The sequence below is a fragment of the Cyanistes caeruleus genome, chromosome 22, assembly GCF_971803275.1.
Source record: "Cyanistes caeruleus chromosome 22, bCyaCae1.hap1.1, whole genome shotgun sequence".
Lineage (NCBI taxonomy): Eukaryota > Metazoa > Chordata > Aves > Passeriformes > Paridae > Cyanistes > Cyanistes caeruleus.
Window position 1 is genome coordinate 289459 of NC_141722.1, and position 22386 is coordinate 311844.

General features: G+C 48.3%; 1 protein-coding gene and 1 long non-coding RNA gene across 12 annotated transcripts in view; one reads left to right on the forward strand and one right to left on the reverse strand.

Moving 5' to 3' along the window:
• Window positions 1-3581, reverse strand: part of LOC147649512 (uncharacterized) — a 5695-nt gene extending 2114 nt beyond the window's left edge. Inside the window, exon 1 of the long non-coding RNA XR_015278709.1 lies at window positions 663-3581. This is a non-coding gene — a long non-coding RNA (uncharacterized LOC147649512). The remainder of the gene's footprint in view (window positions 1-662) is intronic.
• A 266-nt stretch (window positions 3582-3847) lies between these two features.
• Window positions 3848-22386, forward strand: part of EIF4G3 (eukaryotic translation initiation factor 4 gamma 3) — a 109107-nt gene continuing 90568 nt past the window's right edge. For 5 of the 11 annotated variants that reach the window (XM_086860463.1, XM_086860467.1, XM_086860464.1 and 2 more), the window contains exon 1: window positions 3848-4392. In XM_086860463.1, the coding sequence (XP_086716589.1) occupies window positions 4226-4392 (167 nt within the window). In that variant the 5' untranslated portion in view covers window positions 3848-4225. The remainder of the gene's footprint in view (window positions 4393-22386) is intronic. The other 6 variants (XM_086860457.1, XM_086860459.1, XM_086860466.1 and 3 more) reach the window with 3 other exon arrangements.

Sequence of the window (22386 nt, forward strand, 5' to 3'; positions counted from 1 at the left end):
GCTGCCCATGTGGGGCTGAGAGCAGGTGGTGGGAGTTTTCCTCCATGGGAGGCTGCAGGCACAGGGAGAGCGGGCAGGAGGTGAATCATCCTGCTCTGTGCCAGTGCCTGGTGTGGGCTTGCCTGGTCCTGGGTGGCATTTGCTTTATTTTGTACTCAGCTGTGCCCTGGAGGGCTGAGACATTTGCCGAGGGCTGAGCTTGAGCAGGGGGGGAATGGGGAAAGCTCCAAGCAAGACTATTTTCTTTTTCTTTTTCTTTTTTTTCTGTTGGGTGTTTTTTTTTTTTGTCTGGAGGGGGTTGGAAGAGGATCTGTTCAGGAAAAGCAGGAGAAGCCAAAAGAGGGGGAGGTGCTTCTGTGCTGCACTGGGTGAAAGCAGGCACCTGGAGCATGCTGGAGCCTCCACACGGAACTGGAAATGGGGGCTGTTCATAGGTTTGGTGGGGCTGAGACAGCTGTTGAGAGGTGAGAAGCTGAACCCAACCATCTGAACTGCCCTTCTCCTTCCTGCTTTGTTCCCTCCAGGTAGGATCTAACCCCTGACACATCACAACATGCCGAGGTCACCTAGTGGGACAAACAGATTGTAGGGCCAAAAGCTTCCCTGAACAAGCCATACCTTCCTGAAGGCAGGAGGATGGGGAGCAGCTTTCTAAATCTCACCTTGCAGCTGGGACCTGCTCATTCTGATCACTGTGAGTTTTCACTCAGAGCCAGAGCAACAAGAAGGCTCTATCTCCTCACTCACTCCCAGGACCACGGCTTTATGCTTTTGTCACTTTATGCTTTTCTCTCCATGAGCATCCCTTCAGGAAAACAGTCATTTTGCAGTGATACCCCAACCCTGTATTTTCCATAGTTCACCAACAGCTCCAGCATTCCTACCACACTCTGTGCTGTGGCAGGTACATGAGAGACTGGTGGGACTGGTGAAAGGGCTGGTGATGGTCTGAAACAGCTCAGCACTGTAGGCTCCAGCGGCCCATGGTGACACATCAGTTCCCAGGTGCTAATAAAGCTAGCAGGAAAAAGAGGAGGAAAAACAAAATGGAGAGGCGAGAAGGGTGTGAATCCAGCTGGAACTCACTCAGGCTCTAAAGTCTGCAGGATTTGTTGGCCAAATCGTCCTACACAGGGTAGATATATCTTTTTCTTCTCAGGGAAAAAGATGTCTGGGGAGAGACACTGACTCTGGAGGGGGCTTTAAGGCAGAGCCAGGAGCCTGGCTCCTTCTCCTGGCCAGCACATTTTGGGAGCTTTAACAGACAGTATGGTGAAAATACCATTTTATTTCCTTTCTAAACAGGCAGAAAGTGTTATATCCAAAGATTCTGGAGTTTGGAAGCTCTTTTGCAGCTGTGTTTACAGGCAGCTATTTCTGTAGAACAGAGGCAGCTATGGATGTCAATTTGCTTTTGAGATGACTTTCCTTCCATGCAAAGGGGGATACCTGGAGAGTGTCTGTGCCAGGAGGTGGTCATGGAATGGCACCAGCCCCCCCAGAACACACTGCTCTACTTGCCCCCTCCAAGCAGTAACAGCCAAGTCTTTACCAGCTGTGGAGGAAGAACTGTCTTCCCAGCAGGATCAGTGTGCTGTGGACATAGCAGCTCTCCAGGATGCTGGGAGATCTTCTAGTCCTTGGGCAAATCCCGTAACATAAGAGAAGTTCTTCCTTCTGGGGAGTTTGCCATTTTTGGGCAGTGGAGGAGTACTTGGCCTTTGTTTTAGGTCATTCTTATTTCTCTCTTCAGTTTTCCTGGTGGGGAATCACTTAATATAGCAGGCTGAAGGCTGCTGAGGAAAACTGAGTCAGAAAAAACCAGCCAGAACCCCTAAATATTTGTAGCTGGGATCAGATGGAAATATTTCCCACTCAGAACTTCTTTACAGGCTGGCAGGGCTTGGTTGGGCTCTTTCCCCTCAAAAAGAAATCTCAGTATTTCCTATTTCCCCCCATTTTCCACAGGCAGTGTGAGGTATGTATGAGCTCACCTCCTCCCAGGTATTTCCCTTACCCCATTGCAGAACAAAGAGTGCAGAAAGGGACACTAAGCAGCACATGAGTCACCTTCCCCTGCCCCACTAATGCCTGCAGGCACTGCAGGAGGTGGCTGTACCCTCCGGGTAGCAAGTAAGTAAGAAAGTATTCCAGTTGCAGGCTGCTTTTAATGGAGACCTGTGTGGCAGCTCCCAGCTTTCCTTCTGAGAACACACCGCAGAGGAGGGAGATTCTGGATACACTGCAATCCTTGTGCATCCCAAACCTGCTCTGCACAACCCCATTGTTCAGTTACTCAGAGTCTGACGCCAAAGGGAAAACATACTCAAGACCCTTCTACTTGCTTTTGTCCACTGTACTGGAGTTCTGCTCCAGTGAACAACACCCAGTCCAGATAGCCCACCTTCAGATTTGTATTTAAAATCCAAAATTGCTTTTCTGCATAGAAACAGAACCATGGCACAGACTCTCAGCTACTCTCCAGGTGCCTGAACACACTACCACGAGAGCTGTTCAGTAAAAGAAGCTTTTCATGTTTAAGGGTTTATTTGTGATTGCATTAAAGCATTCTTAAACCTGCAGCTGCTCAGAATTTGCAGCAGACAGGACACAAGTAAACTCTGGGAAGGTTTCCTAGAGCAGCAGCCGAGGCTGGGTGACTGGGGCAGCAATACTTATGGGCACAGCAAAGGTGCTGGGAGCATCTCCCTGGGACGTGCAGTGAGGCAGGAATGTTGGAAGGTGCCAGCAGGTTGGAATGAGCCCTCGGCAGCCAGTGGCAGGGCAGGACACGTCAGGACAATCTGGCAGCTGCTGGAATCTGTTCTGAGGTGCTTTTTATCTCTCTGAGATGGTACAAACCACCTTGGCTGCTGCCAAGCTCAGACGGTGGCCGTGAGGAGGGATATGCAGGTTAGATGTGAAATGGTGAACACAGTGGTGGTGTGGCAACCCTTGGGGGTGATGGCTTGGTGTGACCGTGGGGTCAGGTCTGGACGGGTCACCCCCCTTGGGGGTCCCGGGGTCCCTCACAGCCACCCTGTCACCCTCAGGACTGTCTTCCCTCATGAGGGGCTGCAGTGTGGCCCCTATCAGCTGCCCCAGAAGCGGGGAATTGGGGCTGGGGGTGAGGTTTCTTAGGTAAGCCCCTTCCTCGGGCCCGCGGTAGGGTGGGTACTGCAGGACCCCTCACAGCCAACAGGCTCCCAGGGGTCCCGGGTTTACACATTGCATTCAGAGCTGCTCTCCCCTCCCTTACGATGCCTCAGGGGAGGCTGCAGTGCTGGCCCTTCCAGCCCCTCCAGAAGGCAGGAATTTGGGCTGGAGGTGAGTTTTCGGGCAGGGGAAGCCCTCAGTGGGTGCTGAGGGATTCCAGGCTCCCCTGAGAACCTCGGGCCAATCCCTCAGCGCCAAGCGCTGCCGAAGTCTCTCCGAGCTGAATCGAATGTCCCCGAATCCCCATGGCGACCCCGAGGGACGCCGAAGATTGCTGAGAAGCTCCGAGGAACTACGAGCGGGGCGGGAATCCCTCTTCCGAGCCCCTCCGAAGCTTCCCGAACTGCGTCACGCCCTCGTCTTCCGGAAATAACCGAAATTTACCGAGCGCGGGGGTCACGGGAGGTGCTGGGCTGAGCGGGGAGGGAGGGGGAGCACGGCAGGGCGCTTGCGCCCGCGAAACCCTCTCCGGAAGAACCCGAGGTTTGCCGAGCGATCCTGGCTGACGAGAAATTCCGGAAAGAGCCGAAGGTTGCCGATCAGCGGTGGGCCGAGCGACTCCGGAAAGAGCCGAAGGTCGCCGATCGGCTCTGGGCCGAGCGGCTCCGGAGCGGCCCGAAGGCGCCCGAGCGCCCGCCCGGCCGGACAGCTGGAGGCGGCCGCAGCGCCATGTTTGATGCTCCGCTACTCCAGTGAGGAAAATCCGCCGGCATCGCCCCCGAGCCGCCGCCGCGAACGGCTCCGCTACCCCCGGCGAGGGCGACCGCGACCCCCCGCCGCCGCCGGCTCATGAGCAGCGCGGCCTGAGCCGCCCCCCCTTCCCTTCCCTCCCTCCCTCCCCTCCCTCCCTCCCTCCCCGCCGGCCCCTCTCCCGAGCCCTCCGGGAGGCGCGTTGTCACGGAGACCGGCGCCGGTGCCGGCCCGCCGCGCTGCCCCGGCTCTCGCCCGGCCCGCTCCGCGGCTCCCCCCGGCCCCGCTCCCCGCCGCGGGGTGGTGGCTGCGCTTGGCCATGAGTTTACCGCAGAAGGCGGCTTTGAAACCCGGCGCGGCGGCGGCGGCGGGGACCGGCCCCGGGAGCGGGGCGACGGCGGGGCCGCCTCCTCCCCCGGCTCCCCCTCACCCGGCGCCGGCGCCTCACCCCAACATCAGGGCCTTGCCGCCACAGCCGCCCCAACAGTATCCTTTGCCCCGGGGGTTCGGGGGGTGACACCCCCTCCCCACAGCGAGCGGAGCCGGGGGGGTGAGGGCTGCGGGGATCCCCCCAGACCTGGGGGCGGTGGGGGGTGAGAGGTCGTGGGGCCCCCCAGAGCCGGGGGGTGTGTGAGGTGGGGCTTGTTGAGGGGTCCCCAGCTCCTTTTTGTGTGTCTGTTTGTGTGTGGGGCCCCCTGCGCAGGGGGGCTGCACCTGCTGGGATGGTGGGAAACGGGGGCCGTCCACCTCCCCAGCGGGTTGGTTTGGAGGTTCAGCCCTTTCCAGGGGGTCCCTTTTCCCCCTCCCCCAAAGCAGCGGTGACCCCAAGGGTAAACTTTTAATTATAAATCGTTCTTCAGTTTTGCTTCTGGTCCTGCCCAGGTAAGTGCTTTGGTTTTATTGTTTTTCCAAGCGAATTTAAATCCAATTTTTTTATTTACAGCTGGGGACCATTTTCATGTGATTTATTTTATTTTATTTTTCCTACTTGGCTGATGGGATAAATCTTAGGTGGAACGTTTCACTGAGCGGCTTTCCCTGACAGGCCACACGTGATGGGGAGGAGGAGGAGGCTCCCACTCCCCAAAATCCCCCCACCAAAGCGGCCGCTGCTACAAAGAGAGGCCGGCGGGGGCTGTGAGTGTTTTTTAAAGGTCTTCGGTTCTGTGCTGCGAGTAGGCCCCAAGTCAGGAGGGAAATACTGCAGGGATCACCAGGAAAGTGCCTGCCGGCCTGAGGTTTTGTTTCCAGCGTCCGATAGCATCCCGTTGCAAACCGGCTGTTCTCTTCCCCTCCATCCCTGGAGTTTTGGGGGGTATGAAGTGAAAAACACACTTTGTGAAAGATCTCCGTGCTGTGTTATCCGGGAATGATGCAGGGACGATCGGGAGTGTGTTTTTCCATTAATGTTTGGCGGTGTGTTGGATTTTAAGGTGGAAGTGCAGGGTGGTTTTCGTGCTGTGTTCCCTGTGTGTAAGCATTTTCTTGCTCTCACTTTCATTTTGGAGGTGGGAAAACCCAGCCCTTTTATAATCAGTTTAGGTCTATTGTTTTCTTGAGCTTCCGGCAAGAATCACCCCTGCCATGACAGCAAATTCATTGCTTAAATCATGAGACTGTTGACGTTACAGATTTGTTTGGGTCAAGTGAAAACCCCTGGACGTTCTCTTTGCTGGCTGATTTTTGCCTGATTTGTGGTATTCCGTTATTCCAACCGGTGCTTTAGGAATAAAATAAGTGGGAAGGTGCTGTCAGTAGAGTCAGTGGGGTGGTGGTAAGTAAAACTGTTGCTCAGGGAAAATTTGCTTCGGTTTTGAGGGATGTGCCAAGAGTTGGAGTGGGAATGCTGGCCAGTGTGCAGAGGCTGTGCCCAGCTGAACTTCCCAGCAAGGTGCTGGTTTGTCTGTGAAGGGGCTGTTTTATCGGGGAACGTGGCACTTGGATGCCTTGGGAGTTGGAGACTGAAGTTTGCCTGGATGTGGGGCTGTGCTGGGCTTTCCGAAGCGCTTCATTCCCTGGGGAACTTCTCCGGGTGTTGCTGAGGGGGATCCTGCTGGGTCGGAAGAGGGGCTGTGATGTTGTGTTGTTGCTGTTGGTGAGTGTTGCATGAAGCACAAGCATGAGGGATGAAGTTTGGGTTACTCTGAGTACAGCCTGAAAACAAAAGAGCTTGGGAAGCCTGGAGAAGCTCTTAGAGGAGCTGGGACTGCTGTGGCAGTGTGTCCCATCCTAGGAACCCGACTGGACACGGTGAGAAGGAGGGAGAAGTGTTAGATGGAAATGATAAGTTGGTGTTGTGGAAGTGTGGAGGTTAAAATGACACAGTTTCACTTTTATTTCTCGACATGCCTGTTTTGAAAACATTATGTCTGACCGATATCTCTCCTTAACTCCTAAACCACTGATCTGTGCTTGGAAGCAAAACACTTTGTTTTTGATGCTCGGTGTCCTGGTGAAGCTTATTCGGGTGCCCTGGCTGATTTTATCCTCCACCAAAACCTGTGTTTGATTATAAACAAAAGCTGTTACCTCTCAGTGCTGCTCTGAGTGAAGCCTGGGGAGCAGAGTTCATCCCTGATTTACTAGAGTGCAGGGGGTCATCTGAGTTCAGCCTTATTTTTAGCCCTCTTTGGTTTCTTTTTTTTCTCTGTGTTTTGATACAACTGTTGAGCCACTGTTACCTCAGAGCAGATAAAAGAGTTGCAGGTTTCTCTGACTTGGGCTTTTTAAACCAGAACAGTTTCTTATTGGTGAACTTTGTAACTTTGGAAATATCTGCGGTTTCAGACTTAATGTATCATGAAATTAAACAAAATCTGTGTAATTGGAAAAAAATAAGAATTGTGTGAGAAAGAAGTGTTCAGCATGTGCATGTAACAAGGCATGCGGGAGGGAAAATTAAAATAAAGGGGAAAGAAGGAATTTTTAAAGAAAATAATGTTTTTTGAGAGAAAGAGAAGCTGGAAACTGATGGACACAAAGAGCAGAAATATCTGGGTGTGAGATTAATTCTGTTTCCTGCTAAATAGGAAGTTATTGGAGCTTCTGTAAGACAAGACACGCTTGTGAGGAATTTCCTTAACACAGTGGCTTCAAAAAGTTAAATTTCCTGTGTAAAAATAAGCTTGGATAATTTTGTGGCTCTGGTAGTGGTGAGTACTCAGCCAAACCTGATTTCAGGCTGAAATTGTGCTCAAAAGTTGTCAGTATGGATAAATCCTTCAGCTGGAGTCTGAGCCTTATTTGGGTGGAAAGGACGAGCAAGGGTGAAATGATACACAGAAAGGGATATTATAAAAAGTAAACCCCAATCTGTTCTCCTTGGCTTTGTCTCCCAGACCACCTCTGCAGGAGAAGTTCCAGAGAAGTCTGGAGTGAGACTTCTTCCATAAAAAGGTACAGTACCAAAGGTGCTGCAAGGGCCCTGTGGGCCTTTGTGGTTATACCTCAGTGGTACTTCTGACACTCCACCCTGTTCTTTACTCTCACACTTAGGAATGAAGTATTTTTTGTGTGTGTCTTACATTAAGCTGTTCTTTCAAAACTGTGCTGTGAATAAATTTTGTGGATCAATATAATCAGGTCACCAGTTTCTTCCCAGCCTAGATGTAGTCAAACACTGGCCTGTAAGGGAGAGCCAGGCTGATGGATGGCACCTGGGGTGAGGTCCCACAGCTGCTGTCTCTTCAGTCAGAGACAAATCAGAGCTGTCTGCAGCTCAGGGCTGCTGTCAGTAGGGCTTTGTTTTCTTTCCCCAACTTCCTCACGTTGGGAGGGAGTTCCTGGTTGTTGATGTGCAGGCACCAGTAAGCTTGACTTGAATCTACCCCTGTGGCTGTTTCCATGTGGGACTGGGCATCTCTGAAAAACTGGGTGTTCCTCAGGCCATTGCAGGTTGTGGCAGGCTCAGGGTGGGTGTCAACAGATCATTACTAATTTCTTTTCCTCTTCTTCCTCCTTGTTAATTTCATTTCCGAGAACCAGAGCAGAAGGATCAGTGTTTGGAGTACTGACCTCTGTGTGAATTCCATCACTGCCGTGCAAGGAAACGTGTGTTCTGCTAATGTTGCCTCAGTAATTTAGTTTTACTTTTTCCTGCATTGTTCAGCTAACTGTGCTGTAGTACCTTTCAGGAAGTGCTGTGCTGGTTCCTGCTGTGTTGGGTGGCATCTTCTGGATGCAAGCAGCTTCCCCAAAGCCCAGGAGGACAGCAGGAAATACAGGATTGTGTTCAGGAACGTCTGAGGCTGTGTGGGAAGTCAGGATGAGTTCCTGGCAGTGCTTGCCCAGTGTTGGGATGCAGGCCAGGCCAGAGTAGGCCTGCCTTGGAGATCTGGTTAAATCAAGATTCTTGAGGAGGATTTGGGTGCGTGGGGTTCTCTGTTGTCTCTCCATGAACAAAGAGTCGAGCTGGAGGAGAAAGTACCCAATAATTTTTCCCAGGAGAGAATCTGCATCGAAGGGTTGGGGTCCGAGTTGCCATGATCCCCTCTGGAAGTTTGGAGCCACTGCCATCTTCCCTCCTTACTTGCATTTTGAGTGATGTTTTCCCAGACTGCGTGAGGGAGCAGCTCTGTTCTCGCTGGGATTTATCTGTTGATGACTTTGAAGTTGAGGACAAGGCATTTGGAAGCTGCTTGGGCACAAAAGTCAGCTTGAAGAGCATGGTCGTGACTCTGGTGTGAGGCACTCTCTGTGCGGCTTTGACATCGACTGGAACGCAGTGGGAAATCCTCTTCCAGATGCCAGAGGCAGCCACGTGTGAGGAAGGTGTCAGGAGCATTCCCAAAAGGGAAGGAGTGGTGAGAGGTGGGAAGGAGGAACCAGGCTGAGATCAGAGGTGTGTCTTGCTCTCCATGTTTCTGAGCTGAGGAGGGAAGGAGATCTCAGCTGGATGAAGGGAAGGGGGCAGACGTGTTGCCTGGGCAGTGTTTCTGTTTTGAAGTGTTGAAGGTGTGGAGATCAAACATCTCAGGAGGGTTGGAGCAGGAGAAGGGCTTGGGGAAAAAAGACTTTCCCTGCTGCTCTGTGGTGGTGGCTCCTCTGCAGGAGAGGAATGGGCATAGACTGGGGAGCATGTTGCCAAAAAATTAAGTGCCTTAAGCCCTCTCTGCCATCTCCCCTGTTGATGTTCCCCAGCCTTGGCACATCTTAGTGTTCTTTCAAGCAGCAATAGCTTTAATTTCTTTAATGACAAAAGCTAATCATGTTAGAGTGCAGATATGTCACTTAACCAGCTTTGTAAGATTTTTGTGGTGAAATTTCTTGGAGAAAATCATTCTAAAGATGTGATTTCAAGTGGCTTATTTTCTTCTCACATCCAAGGACATGATTGTGTATGTTCTCTGGCAGAAGTCTGTGGGAGAAGGTTACTTCATCCATGTAAATATATGTGTATTTAACGAGCAGCTCTGATTTGGGAACAGAGTTTGTGTCAGAAATTGTTGAGAGAGTAACAGGAGACTCAGAGCAAATAACTTCCCTTTTAGATGTTGAGATGTAAAAGGATTTTTATCTGTGTGTGAATGGATTTTGTCCATCATTTCCAGGCTGAAAGGCTTCTCAGTGTTGTTAACAAACATTGGGATGTGTTGAGCTGGTGCATTTGCTCCAGTTTTGTTTAGTAGTAGGAGTTAGCAGTGAAGATCTCCCTTTAGAACACAGAGGTAACCTATATTTTCTTTTTCTCCTAATCCAGGAATTTCAGGGCTAGTCAACTGTCAAGTTTAGTTGTGTGTAAATCCGCTAATATGATTAGAGTTGCTGGAATTTTAACTCTAGGGAATTACGGATGGGTAGTATCACTGTTTTACAGGCATTGCTTTGGTAGGAAACTTTATCTGTGACTTGAATGTGGTTGCTGGCAATTGCAAAAGCTTTTCTGAAATGAATGGGGAAGAGAAAACTGGTGTTTGTTCCAAGGCATGAACATGTAGGGGGAGGAGTCGTGTGCCCTGTGGTCTGGAGGAACCAGGGGAACTAATTTTTCTTCTTGTTTTTTAAGGGAATACAGTTGATGAGACTCTCATGGTGCTGTGTTTTACACTTGCTGCAATTTCAAGCACTTCTGCCTACAGCTTTCCTTCCCAAACCCTGGACCCTATTTTGCCTCCCAAATAGGGTCTGATGCTGTGGAACAGCTGGAAGAGGAAAATAGAATGTGTTCTTAGAAAAGGATCGAAGGGAGGAAAGCAAAATCAGATTTTTAGGCTAGTGAAATTTTCTGGTGCATGTTATTCCTCTGGTTTGTTCTTTACCTTTGGAAGGTGTCCCAGGGTGTGCTCCCTCTTTTTGGAATAGGTGATGGCATGCTGTTGCTGATGGGACTTGAGTCAAATTGCTGCTGGACATGTAACTAGGTTAATGGGACAGCATGATTATTTCTTTGCTTTCCTGAAAGGGAAATTGCACGCTCTGTATTTCGATTGTACCTGAGGAGTTGTTTTTACCTTTGTTGGCTGCTTAGCTGAGTTGAGGTGGAGAGAAAAGGACAAGTTTCCCCACACAGAGATTGTATCAGGTTTAAATCAATTCTGCCACCAAAAATAAGATATTCCAGTTGTTCGTTGTAACAACTTTGTGGTTCATTTATCTACATGAGAGTTAAAATATTTCTAGAGCTTTAGATAGTCTTGAAAAAAAAGCCAAGTGGCTTCCAGAATGTGTGTCTTGGAAATAAAACTTATCCTGTCCTCAGCCGATCCTGGTAGTGCTCTCCAAGTTTGTCGGTGGAGTGTTGAAATGGGTTAGGACTTGTCGAGGTGCAACGAGCAGCTGCTCCTTTCCAAGTGCTTGAGCTCTGCAGGAATGAGGCTCCCATGCTCTGGAGTATCTGCACAGGAATAGCTGGAAAAGTTGGAAGCACAAAGACCATCCCTGCTTTTAGCACGGGAGGGGACTGAATATGGTGGGAACAGAAATTTCCTTGCCAGCCTTGGAATTTGCTCTTGCCAAGCAAGGAGGAGTTAATGCAGTTAAAGGTTTTAAATGACACAGATTTTCCTAAGTTTGAAAAGCTTTTGAAAGGTGGAAACTAATAAACGTTGCAAGGCTGCTCTGTTTGGGGTTGCCAGATGATGGTTGTGTATTTGGTTTGATTTACACATGAGGGTGACTCTGAGTTACTCAGAGTAGTCAGAGGAGTCTGATTGCAGTGTCTGTGTCACTGGTGATGGGTGAAAATCCATTTGAGCTGGTGCTGTGGCTTTGCTAGTGGTGGTCTGAAAACTGATTTCCCTCTTTTATGACTTACTAATAAGTCATAGAAGTTACTGTGCCTTAAAACTGGCTTTTTCTGGGCTTATTTTGTTCTCTTGCCAAGAGGCAAAAATGAGAGAAATCTTTGGTCTTTCAGACCAAGCAGGAGGCTCTTCCTATGTGCATCAAAGGAAAAGACTTTTTTAGTGATACTGCTTTCAGCTTTGGTGTTTTAGTCAGCTGTTGTCTTGGGAAGGCTCCTAAGCATCCTGAGGAAAGGACCTTTAAAAAAAAAAGGTACATTTCTACTGAGTGATGAGAGCCAGCCCTTCTGTTCTGGGGCTGCCACAAGATCTTCCACAGAACTGTCAGGTCTGGTGTGAAATTTGGGCTGAAATCTGGCCTGAAAACTTTCTGGAAGTCTTGAATTTCTGTTTGGGGTGATGTACAGTCTCCACACTGGACACTTGGTTTTGCAATGTGCAGCTGAATCATTGGGCTGACTCAATATATTATATTGGAAAGGGAACTCAGCAGGGTTCTTGTAGCTGAGGGTGGGTAACCTATGCCACTCATTTGCAGGAAATTCAAGAACTGAAACCGAAAAAACATTTAAAGCCTGTTTATTGTGACTTTTAATGTGAAATTCGTGGTACACCTTGAACTCTGGAGTGTACTGGGAAGGGGATTTCAGCAGCTTTAGTGTGGCAAGGCTCATTTGGAATGTGCTTCTGGATGTAGTTTTTCTTGAGCTGGTGAGACATCTTGAGTTCCACTTGCTGTATAATATAAAACCAGCTTCAGTTTTTGTCACCCTTTCTCAATAGTGCTCACACAATTATAAATACTTGTCACTGGACAGTCTCTCTCCAAATATTCAGTTTTCCTGGGCTCTGTGTTTTATACTTCAGAGGTATGAATGCAAATCATTCAGCTGTCAACCTGTCCAACTTGAGTTTTATGTTTTCCTTCGGTGTTGTGTTTTAAAGTCAATTTCAAAGTGCCTTTATGTCTGTCTCTTCAAAAAGAAAAAAGACCTAATTTTTGCTGATATGCAAATATCACAAAGCCTGTTTTGATGAGTTTAAGCTGTTTACCTTAATTTCATTGATTACATTTCCAAAATGCTTTTTTAATTTTGAAGAAGTTCATCTGCACAAATAAACTCCTTTATGTTCCAATATTTGGTTGTGAGGCTGTGCAGCACGTTTAACTTGAAATGATTCCCATTTTGCCCCAAACTACCGTCCCATGGCGGTGGCCGTGGCAGCGGTACCTGGTGTCACCGGCAGTCACCGAAACAATTGGCCCTTGGCACAGCCCCCTCCCTGCCTTCCTGCAGCCAAAGCACACTTCATCCACTCAGGCTGATGTTAGGATCATTAAATAAATGAATGAATTGTACTGTCACCAAATTCCCATCCTGGCAGCTGAAGAACGTGAGAGTTTTATAGCTGGGACCTCTGTCCAGAATGTCTTATTGAATGCCCGTGATGTCAGGAGTGGGAGCAGTCAGCAAAAAGCTTTCTGGTGAAATGTGTGAGCCTTACAGAGAGTTATGGTGTGGAGCACTGTAAAAGCTTGAATTACCAGATATCATCCAGGATGAGTATTAATCAGCCTGGGAAGGGCATGGAGAAGGGAGCTGCAGCACAGCAGTAAAACAAGGGAGCAGGACAGACACACAGAATGGGGAGAGCTGCTTCTCTATTGTCAGGTCAGCTCTGTCTTGTTATTTGAAAGGAGTTTTTGGGGGAAGAATGCAGCCAGGCTTGGAAATGTTGAAAGCAGGGCTAACTCTTGGTCTCCATAAGGCAGTTTGAGTTCTTGCTGGTTGAGCTAAAGCTCCTAAAAAGTCACTGATGCTTTGGAAGCTCTTGGAGAAGTCTGCAGAACTTCTGTCACTGGGGGGAGAGGGTTGCAAATATTCCCTCAAAGGAGGATAATTCACTTCTCAGGCTTGGATTGCATTTTCTTGTGGTCTAGCTCCATCCTTGCTTTTATGATGTGTTTAAGATGATGTTTCTGCTTAGGAATGGGAGACAAAAGATCTACACTGGCTGTGAGTGGGTCCAAAATGTCCCTGGATTGCAGGGAAAAAGGAAGAAGTGTGTTTCAACCAGTTTGGTGAACCAGATTGCACTGCAGCCCCTGATAATGTCAGAGGTTCTAGGATAATCAGAAATGTTTGATTGGGTCCATTCCTGTTCTGCAGTGTTCCAAAACATCAGCATTTAAGAGAAAAATACTTCTCTTATTCTTCCCTTCCTCCCATCCACAGTGTTGTTCTTAATTATGGCTGGTTTGAAAAAAGGCTGGTAAAATAGCACTGGTCACCAGCACAGTCCTCAGAGCTGATGGCACTCATGGCCGTGGTGGTGGTGAAACCACAGGTGTGTGTGAAGTATTCACCTGAGATTCCTTGTGAGGGGAAATGAGAGGTGCAGAGGGTTGAACTGAGGAGACTCAGGGCTCCTGTCCTACCAGCAGCCCTCTGTGAACTTTGGTTTTTGTGCAGCAGTGTTGCACTGCCCTCCCTGGATGCCAGCTTTTGCAGGATTTAATTTTGTATGACATAGAATTTTAACTCAGGGGAAGTCATAAGCTCTGCATGTGGCAAGAAGGTACTTAGGATTTCATTTCATTTTGATAAACTGCTGAAATAAAGATTATGGGCCGAAAACCACGAGGAGTTACAGAATTGTGAATGGAAATGAGCATCACCACTCCGGAGAATCATCCTTCTAGAATTCCTTGCTCAGCTGCCGGGAGGACCATCGCTCTGGGAGACAACACTGCTGTCACCACAACAGAGTGACCAGCAGGGCATTGCATTTCCCCTTGAGGTGGCAGTGTGAAGTATTGGAGGCACTGCAGGAAATGCAGCTGAGTGAATGAGGTGGTAAAATAGCAGTCTGCTTTGGCTCTTGTGGTTTTAATGCCCTTACCTGGTTATGTGTGTGCAGGGCAAATTTGGTATACAAGTAACTCCGTGTGTGTGTGTTAAGTAACTTCTCTGAAGGAAACAAGCCCCAGACAATCCCAGTTTTCTCTTCTTGGTGGGGCTGCTGGGACTGGAGTGTGTTTCCTGCCTGGTGTCCTCTGCTGCAGTGGCAGTGGCTCCACACTTCCCAGCCCAGGCCCAGAGTGTGTTTATCAGGCTGTGTCACCGATGGGGGGTGAGCAGGCCAGAGCCTCTCCCTGAGCTGCTATCAGGCCAGAAACTGCTGTTTCAGCTGGTACTCGGGGGACAGCTACATTGAATTTGGGGACCTTTGTTTTCATTGGATTGTGATACAGTTTGCATGAGATAGTGCCTGGTTTGGCTGTTTGAAGTAAATTATTTTAAGCTCAATGATTGAAATTCAGGAGTATTTGAAAATAACTTGTATCTGCAGCTGCATTTCAGAATGGGAAAGGTGGAAGATGGGTGTGGCTTCAGCTGTGTTATCTGCTCTGTGGCACTTTATTAAAAAACCTCTTTTTTCCTGCCAGACTAGATGTGCACAAGCATCTGATGCAGCTAAAAGTGCAGAGAACAGCTGAAGAACCATTCCTGTTCCCTTTGGAATAGACCAAAGTTACTCCAGAAAGGAGTAGGCTGGTGTGTGTGTCTGGCCAGACAGGAGCTCAAAGCCTTGTTCTCCCTGGCTGTCTCCTCCCAGTCACTCCTTGTCACCTCCATCAAGCCAGCTTGCTCACAGCCTTGCCTTGGATATTTTTTACAGCATTTACCAGGAGGTTTCCTCAGTCTTAGCCTTGTTTAGCTACTGTTCAGTGTGAGACTACCACTGTTACTTTTTTTTTTCTGCTTGAAAATTCAATAAACTAAACGATCATCACAAGTTCTGGCTCTGACATTACCTCATGTCAGATTTGCCTCTGTTGCCCCTGACTCTTCCTTGGCCACTGCCTGGGAATTTAGTGTGTGTGATATTTTCCTTTGAATGCATGTCTCCTATTAGAGATTCCTGCTTTTCCCTCATTTCTTGGACACTTTAGTTTCTTCACCCTGAAGACTCCTCATTCTCTGGGGGCAATGTTCTGACCAGCATCTGGGATGAGCATCTTCCATTTTCCCCAGGGATGGTTGAAATCAGTTTGGTTGGTGGCTTTGCTTAAAAAAGTGACCCAGGAATTTTTCCTAGTACATCTCTTTTTCTCCCAACCCTTCTGCAATGTCCAGAGAAGCTGTGGCTGCCTCTGGATCCCTGGAAGTGTCCAAGGCCAGGTTGGATGGGGCTTGGAGCAAACGGGGATAATGGAAGGTGTCCCTGCCCATGGCAGGGCTTGCAATGTGCTTTAGGGTCACTTCCCACTCAAACCATTCTGGGATTCCATGATTCTGTTCACTTCACGTTTAACTGTTCAAGCAACTGTTTCATTTTACTGTCGCAGCTCAGGGAGGACTTTTGAACTGCCAGGCCACGGGTGGGTGTGGTTGGCTTTGTTGGGGGTGTTATCAGCTGGGGCAGAAATGCCTTTCTGAGCAGCTGGAGGGTTTTTGGCAGCCCCTTTGCATTCCATGGTCTCCAGAAGGAGGTTTGCAGTGTGCAGAGGTGCCTCCATGCGTGCTTAAGGGTCTGGGGGCTGGCATGCCATGTCCCTGCTGAACTGTTCCATACATAAATATGTTTTTTAACACTTACCAAATGCTTGAAAGCCAAAGGCTGCTCTACAAGAACTTCATCAAGGAAAGCAGTGTAGGGGTATCTCTCTGTTAGGTACTGGATTTATTTTCCCTTCTGTTGCAGTTAATCGCAAAAATAAATGCACTTAAAAGTATCCAAAGGACTTTTTTCTTTGCTGCACCATGCTGCGAAATGCCTTGTTCAAAATGCTTTCTTTCCTCTGAGTTTGGATCCTTTTTAAATGCTGAAGGGCATTTTTGAGACTGTTTTAACTTCGTTTTACATTGTGTTTATATGAAACAGACAAAAAAAGTCCCAGTGCTGTGCCAAATATTTTTGGAAAGAACAAGCTTTGTGGATAATAATTTTCATGTTCTACCTGCTCCTTGGTGTGTTCAGATGGTGGAAGAATCTTCTCTCCCCTGAAAAAGGCTTTGGGAGATTAACCTTAAGGTAGTCACTTGAGGCAAGTTGATTAAGAAATACACTGAATGTTAGATTTAATCAGGATTGAGTAATGGAGTTAGAATTGACTGTCACTTCTGGAATGCAGTTATTTTTAGGTGGTGATTGGGATGTGCTGCTCCTCAGGCTGTCCATACCATGGCTTTGAAGGCAGACTGATCCAAATGCCATTGGACAGAGTGGATCTGCTCCAGTTTGGTACTGGCAGCTTCACCCCATAACACATCCAATAGTAAACGTGTTGTGACAAAGCCTGGCAAATCAGAGCAAGGGGATTCCACTGCAGCACTGAGGGTTGTCACCCAAAATACAGGTCAGATATATCGGTAAAAACACTGAGCTGCTACTGATGGAGGGACTTCACCTCCTTTCATATTTGGCTTCCTCCCAAGGGGCAGTGGAGGCACAGCTCCAATCTTCTCTGTGAGCAGGGACAGGACTGCGGGAAGGGCTGGAGCTGTGCCAGGGGGGTTTAGGTTGGAGATCAGGAAAGGCTATTCCCCCAGAGGTGCTGGCGCTGCCCAGGCTCCCCAGGGAATGGGCACGGCCCCAAGGCTGCCAGAGCTCCAGCAGGGTTTGGACAGGGTGGGGTTGTTGGGGTGTCTGTGCAGGGCCAGGGGCTGGACTGGATGGCCCTTGTGGCTCCCTTCCAGCTCAGGATGTTCTATGGTTCTCTGAAACATTTGGTGAGGCACTAAACCTCACCTTTTGATCACTTAGTTTAGGTTCTGCCCTCGTTGTCAGTGGTGTCATAATGTGAGGTCCTGAACTTTTTGCCCACGTTGGTTTTTTTAGCAGGTACCTCAAGGGAAGTGGGTCATGTCCAGCTTGAGGCCTTGGCCCTCTCTGTGCTGTGCTGCAGAGCTGCCCTTTGTCACCTTGCAGGGGATGTGTGGTGTAACTGAGGTTTGGCTGGGTATTTTATTTTCTCTTCCTTAAAGGTGAGAACAAAGCTGTTTCTTCACTGTAGCTTTCTATCTTCAGCTCAGGAAATCAGGAAGTTTATCTGGATTAAAGCCTAGGAGACAGTGATAAGCCAGGAGGGGTGGAAACATAGCCCTGGGGAGTAACATCCCTGCCCCTGGCAGGGAGTTGGGACTGGACAGTCATTAAGGTCCCTCCCAACCCAAACCAGTCTCTGGGTCTGTGAAGCAGCTGAGGCTGTTTGCTGTTCATTCCTGTTCCAGAGAAGCCAGGCTACAGAAGGATTGAGTGGAAGAAAGTGGGGTCACTTGCATGGGAGCTGAATGAATCAGGATTATTTTAAAGGAGCTTCCTCACTTTCTAGACACTTCCTGCAGAGAGAATCAAAGCAGCTGTGTTGCTAAATTCCACTTAGATACAAGGGAATTGTGAGAAAATGGTCTTCCCAGGGACCAAAAAGTAAAGATCAGCTGCAGGTGTTGCATGATATTGTCATTTGGTTGTGTCCAGTAATAATATCGATTTCCCTTTGCAGCCTTCAGTGTCAGTGGGCAGAAAAGGCCAAAGCTTGCATGGTTTGTCACGTGATGCCCTCAAGCAAGGAGTTGTCCATCTGTCAGCTGGAATTGTGACTTTTTTCTGTATTATTCCCAGGCTGGGCTTGTCTTTGCTATGCCCAGGATGTCCATTTGTAGGTTTGGGTTTCTGGGTCAGTGCAATCACAGGGTGGGAGTGCTGAGGATGTCAAGTTACCCACGAGAGAAAGTGCTCTGGAGATGTTCTCAGGTGTGCTACCTGTTGTAAGCACTAGGAGCAGGTAGATCAGGCAGCAGAGATCAGGCTTTCATTTCCATGGGAGAAGCAGAGTTTCTGGGGTCACTTTGCATGGTGCCAGGGGACAGGACAATATTTTAACATCATCCCAATCTCAGAGCTGACTCAGGCAGTGAAATGGGGTGAGATCAGTGAACAGAGATTGTAGTGTCTCTGTACCCAAAACATGCATCACCCTCTTTGCAGTTTACCACTCAATAAAAGCAAAGAACATAAAACCAGGAAACCTCTACAGATGATGCTGTGAAGAAGCTCATTTGGCTGACATGTTTTGCTTGTGTTGCTGGTCCCTTTAAGCCTGTGTATGCCTGGAGTGTCAGCTGCACTGTTGGTACTGAAAGCAGCAAAGAGCCCAACAGCTGGGACTTAAATCCACCTGCTCAGTGGCATCTACACTTGGGGCTCTTCTAGTTACCCTGATAACCTTAATGAGGTTTTTGTGTGGCTTCTCTTCGGTCATAATTTTGTTCCACGTGAATTTTCAGGTATAAACAGCATCTTGGAGCTCTCCTGTATCATGTGTTAGCATATTTGAGAACAGCTTTTTTTCCCCTTGGTTGTTACATTAACTTTTATCATAGATTTATTCTAAATGCTGGCTTTCATAATTGCATCTCAAAATGTGTTACCTGGACTGTAAAAAGCAGAATTAAGTAGAACAAACACATCTTGCTTTATCTGGAAACAGGGTGTACTTTGCTGCAGATTATTGATGTTCTCCTATCTATGGTGCAAACACTAAAGCTTTGGAGTAAGGAGTTATTTAATACTGTGTGGTGCTTGTTGTGGTGTGAAATATAAATAAATAGAACCAACTCTCTGGGTTTGTTCTCAATGACCAACACAGCAGCTTTACCTTAGTAAGGTGTAAAGGAATTTCCTATTTATATCCCATCGCTGTTCATCATGCCAGAGCTGCCAGTGGGAGCCCAAGTCATTGCCAATCAGCAATAGGTGTTTTAGGGGCTTTGTGTGTTCTGTTTCCACATTTCTTTAGACTTTGGTTTCAAGCTCGTGTATTGTAGCAGCTGCTGCCTTCACGGGACTTTTGAGTGCACAAAGAATTACCCGATTTCATGCCAGATCATCATGGAATCCTGAGTTTGAAGGGACTCAAAAGGATCATCAAGTCCAACTTCTGGCCCTGCACAAGACAACCACAGGAATCACTTTTATACCCCAAGGATAACTTTCTTTATTTTTCCTCTGCTGCTTTATTTTTTCTCACCTTTGAGGGTGTTCTGATAATTGGACTTGAGAGTATTGGATCTTACCAAAAAAAGGGGAAAAATAAAAGGTGTGCTGCAAGAGCAGCTGTAAATTGCCACTTCTGCAGCAGTCACGGGTCCAGCCATGGCTGTTGGCTGTGCAAGAGACTTGGTTTGTAAGTTCCTCTTCCCCTCTTTACAAGCTGCCTACTCTATATTGCCTTTCCCCATCTGTGAGGAAACAAGGGAGGCAAAAAATATTCCTGCAGTGGAGGAGGAAAGAGTGGCAGGAGTGTGTGTGTGAGCATGTGTGTGTCTGAAATGCCTCTTTGTGCTGCCGGGGGTGTGTTCGGATCTGTCTTCAGCCTTGGTCCCTCTGAGTGGATTTCCCCTCTGGATGCCTGGAGAACAGTAACTTTTCTTGCACAGCTGGCTGTTTTTAATGAGGTCTTCTTCATTTTCCAATGGAGCAACAGATCAGCAACTCTAAAAAGATCTTTATCTCAATGGTTAAGAGCGGGAGTCTTTTCTATAATGAAAAATCCCGAAATGAAATGGCATCCTGTGCGAGCTGTAGCCTGTGTGAATGGGCTGTCAATCAGTTTAATTAAAACACTGCTTATGGTGGGGTTTTCCTCCTTTAGTTCAGCTACAACACAGGGAGAAGAAAGTTTTTATCTTTACAAGCTCTCCTTGTAGAAGTTGTTGCTGTGATTACAATTAAGAAACCCTTGTTTTTTAGGGAAAAATAAATTAGCTTACTTCTGTGTATAAAAAAATATCTGCCCCTTGGCCATCTCCAGAAATAGATGTGGAGTCCCTGAAAGTGAAGTGTTTAAATGCAGCATATAGATTAGCTCATGGGGTGGTGCAGAAGGAGAGGATTTAGCCAGCTTTGCCTTTTGTGTGGTTGTCCCAAGTCAGGCTGCTGAAGGAAAATGGAGCCAGTTTCCTTGGAGCCAGTATGTGTGTCCTGGGTATGGAGCATGCAGGAGCTCCCTGGTTAGGGCAGGATAATTGGGTGATCCTGGTGCAGAGGAGTGGATAGATACTAAAGCAGTGGAAATAGACACTTGGTTGGTTTTGCTCACTTAAATGTTTCTTTTGTACATGGGTGAGACTCCCTGCAGAGATCTCTTCATAGTCTGTGTCTGTGTTTGTGTCGAAAATTTGGCTCTGCTGAAGCACAGAGCGTTCAAACTTTGCTTTTTGGTGTGCAACAGGAGCCCAGTTTGGGAGAGAAGAGGAGCAGCCCAGCATGAATTCATGCCTTTGGGTTTTTATAGCAGAGTATTTGTCTTCCTTGGGATATGTGGGCCACAAGAATGTTCATGACAGCTGCATCTTCCACCACATGGAAGATCTTGCCTCATGGACCTTCCTGGTGGCCAAGGTGGAGTGTGTGTGTGCACCCTTTCAACATCTGGGAGGAGAAACATGCCTAGCCAGCATCAGACCCTAGGAGGGGGTGCTGCCCTTTATCACTCTGCATTTCAGACTGGTGTTTGCATGTGTCCGTGTTTAAATGGGACACCGGTACCAACTGGCACCCTCCTCCTTTGATCATGTCTAGATATTTTGCTTTGCTGTTGAGTTCTGCCGCGTTTTATGGTAGGACTAAGAAAGAGGAAGGTGGTGTTAGTTTTGTTTAGTGCAGTCAATACTGAGTGTGTTTTCTCTCGAACTGTAAAAGGCTGGGTGCTTTTAGCACGGTGGGGAACGATGCTGAAATGAGGAGCAGGTCTCTAAATGTAAAGGACTCGGAGAACAAACACAAACATTTCCTCAGTCCCAGGAGTGGAACAATAGCTCATTGTTGGGAGGAAGGGATTGCAGAAAAGCCAGCAGACTCAGAAATAGGGGGTTATTTTCTATAGATGACTATTTATATTGCACTTGGAGGCTTTTTAGGGACTAGATGTCCAGTTCCTGGAGCGTGTGTCCCTTGGTGAGGAAGGTTGGGTGTGAGCAGAGCATGTCCTCAGCAGGGATTTGTTGTGCACAGTGCTGGGGTTGTGGGTGCTTGGAATGCTGCTGTGTGTCCGTGCGGGTCCCTGCTCTGCCTCGCAGCTGAGGAGACATCCCCTCAAGAGACAGGACTCTTCTTCCTCCCACCCTCACTTTCTTTCTGCTGTCTATGGGCCACTGAATGGGTTTGCATTGACCAGAGAGACAAAGGAGCCTTTCAGGCTCCAGCTTTGGCCACAGCCAGCGCGCTCTGGGCTTTTGTTAATGCGCTCAGTCCCCCCTTTCTCTCCGGGCAGCCTCACGCTCATTGTTAATGCAGCTCCGGAGCAGCACTGGTAGTTCTGAATTCATTTCTATGCTCCGTTCGCAGGAAAAGTTGCAAAAAGCTGCAGAGAGAACATGTTGCCTCTTAGATTCTCCACAGAGTATTTTCTTTCATGCCTTTTGCAGGGAAAAGTGGATTGTGTAAACAGATCGTGGCAAATGCGTGCTGGAGCGGAGCATGGCGGGGCAGCGGCAGCGCCTGCGCGCGTGGAGCCCGCAGCCTGGTTCAGTGCCTGGGAACGCTCACTGCCTTTCCCCCGCCCCACCGGATTAGGCTCCATGTTGTCCTCTTTAATTTTGTTATTGCATTAGGCAGCTGAAGACATAAGCTCTTATTAAAACAGCTGCTCTGCTAAGTGGCAGTGCCGAGTTGGGGGGTGCAGTGCAACAGTTGGGAACTCGCTTGGCGTTACCCTGGACTGATTCTGTTGTGCCAGGGGGTTGTGATTTTAATGGCTGGTGTTTCTTTGCCATCTGTCTGGAGGAATGTGGATCTGTCTGATCACAGTGTACTCCATCCTGGAGTGAACTCCCCATCCCTGGAAGTGTGCAAGGCCAGGTGGGACAGCGCTGGGAGCAACCTGGGATAGTGGAAACTGTCCCTGCCCCCGGCAGGGGTGAAACGGAATGAGCTTTAAGAGCCCTTCCAATCCACACAATTCTGGGATTCTGTGGCCAAAAAAAACACTAATATTTCATTAATTACTCTGAAGGGATTACTTTATCCAGAAACAACTTCCCAACTGGTCAACCACACAATGCAAGCACTCCTCATGCCTTGCTAAGTCTTGTCTTAATTCTGTTATTCCTGATAGAGGGTCTGGTTCTAGTTTTTTGGGTTTTTTTAGCTTTGGAATCAGTGCCTGGGGTAAAACCCCTTTGTGGCAGTGGACCCCAATAGGGGAACGTGAACTTTAACTAAAGGCTTG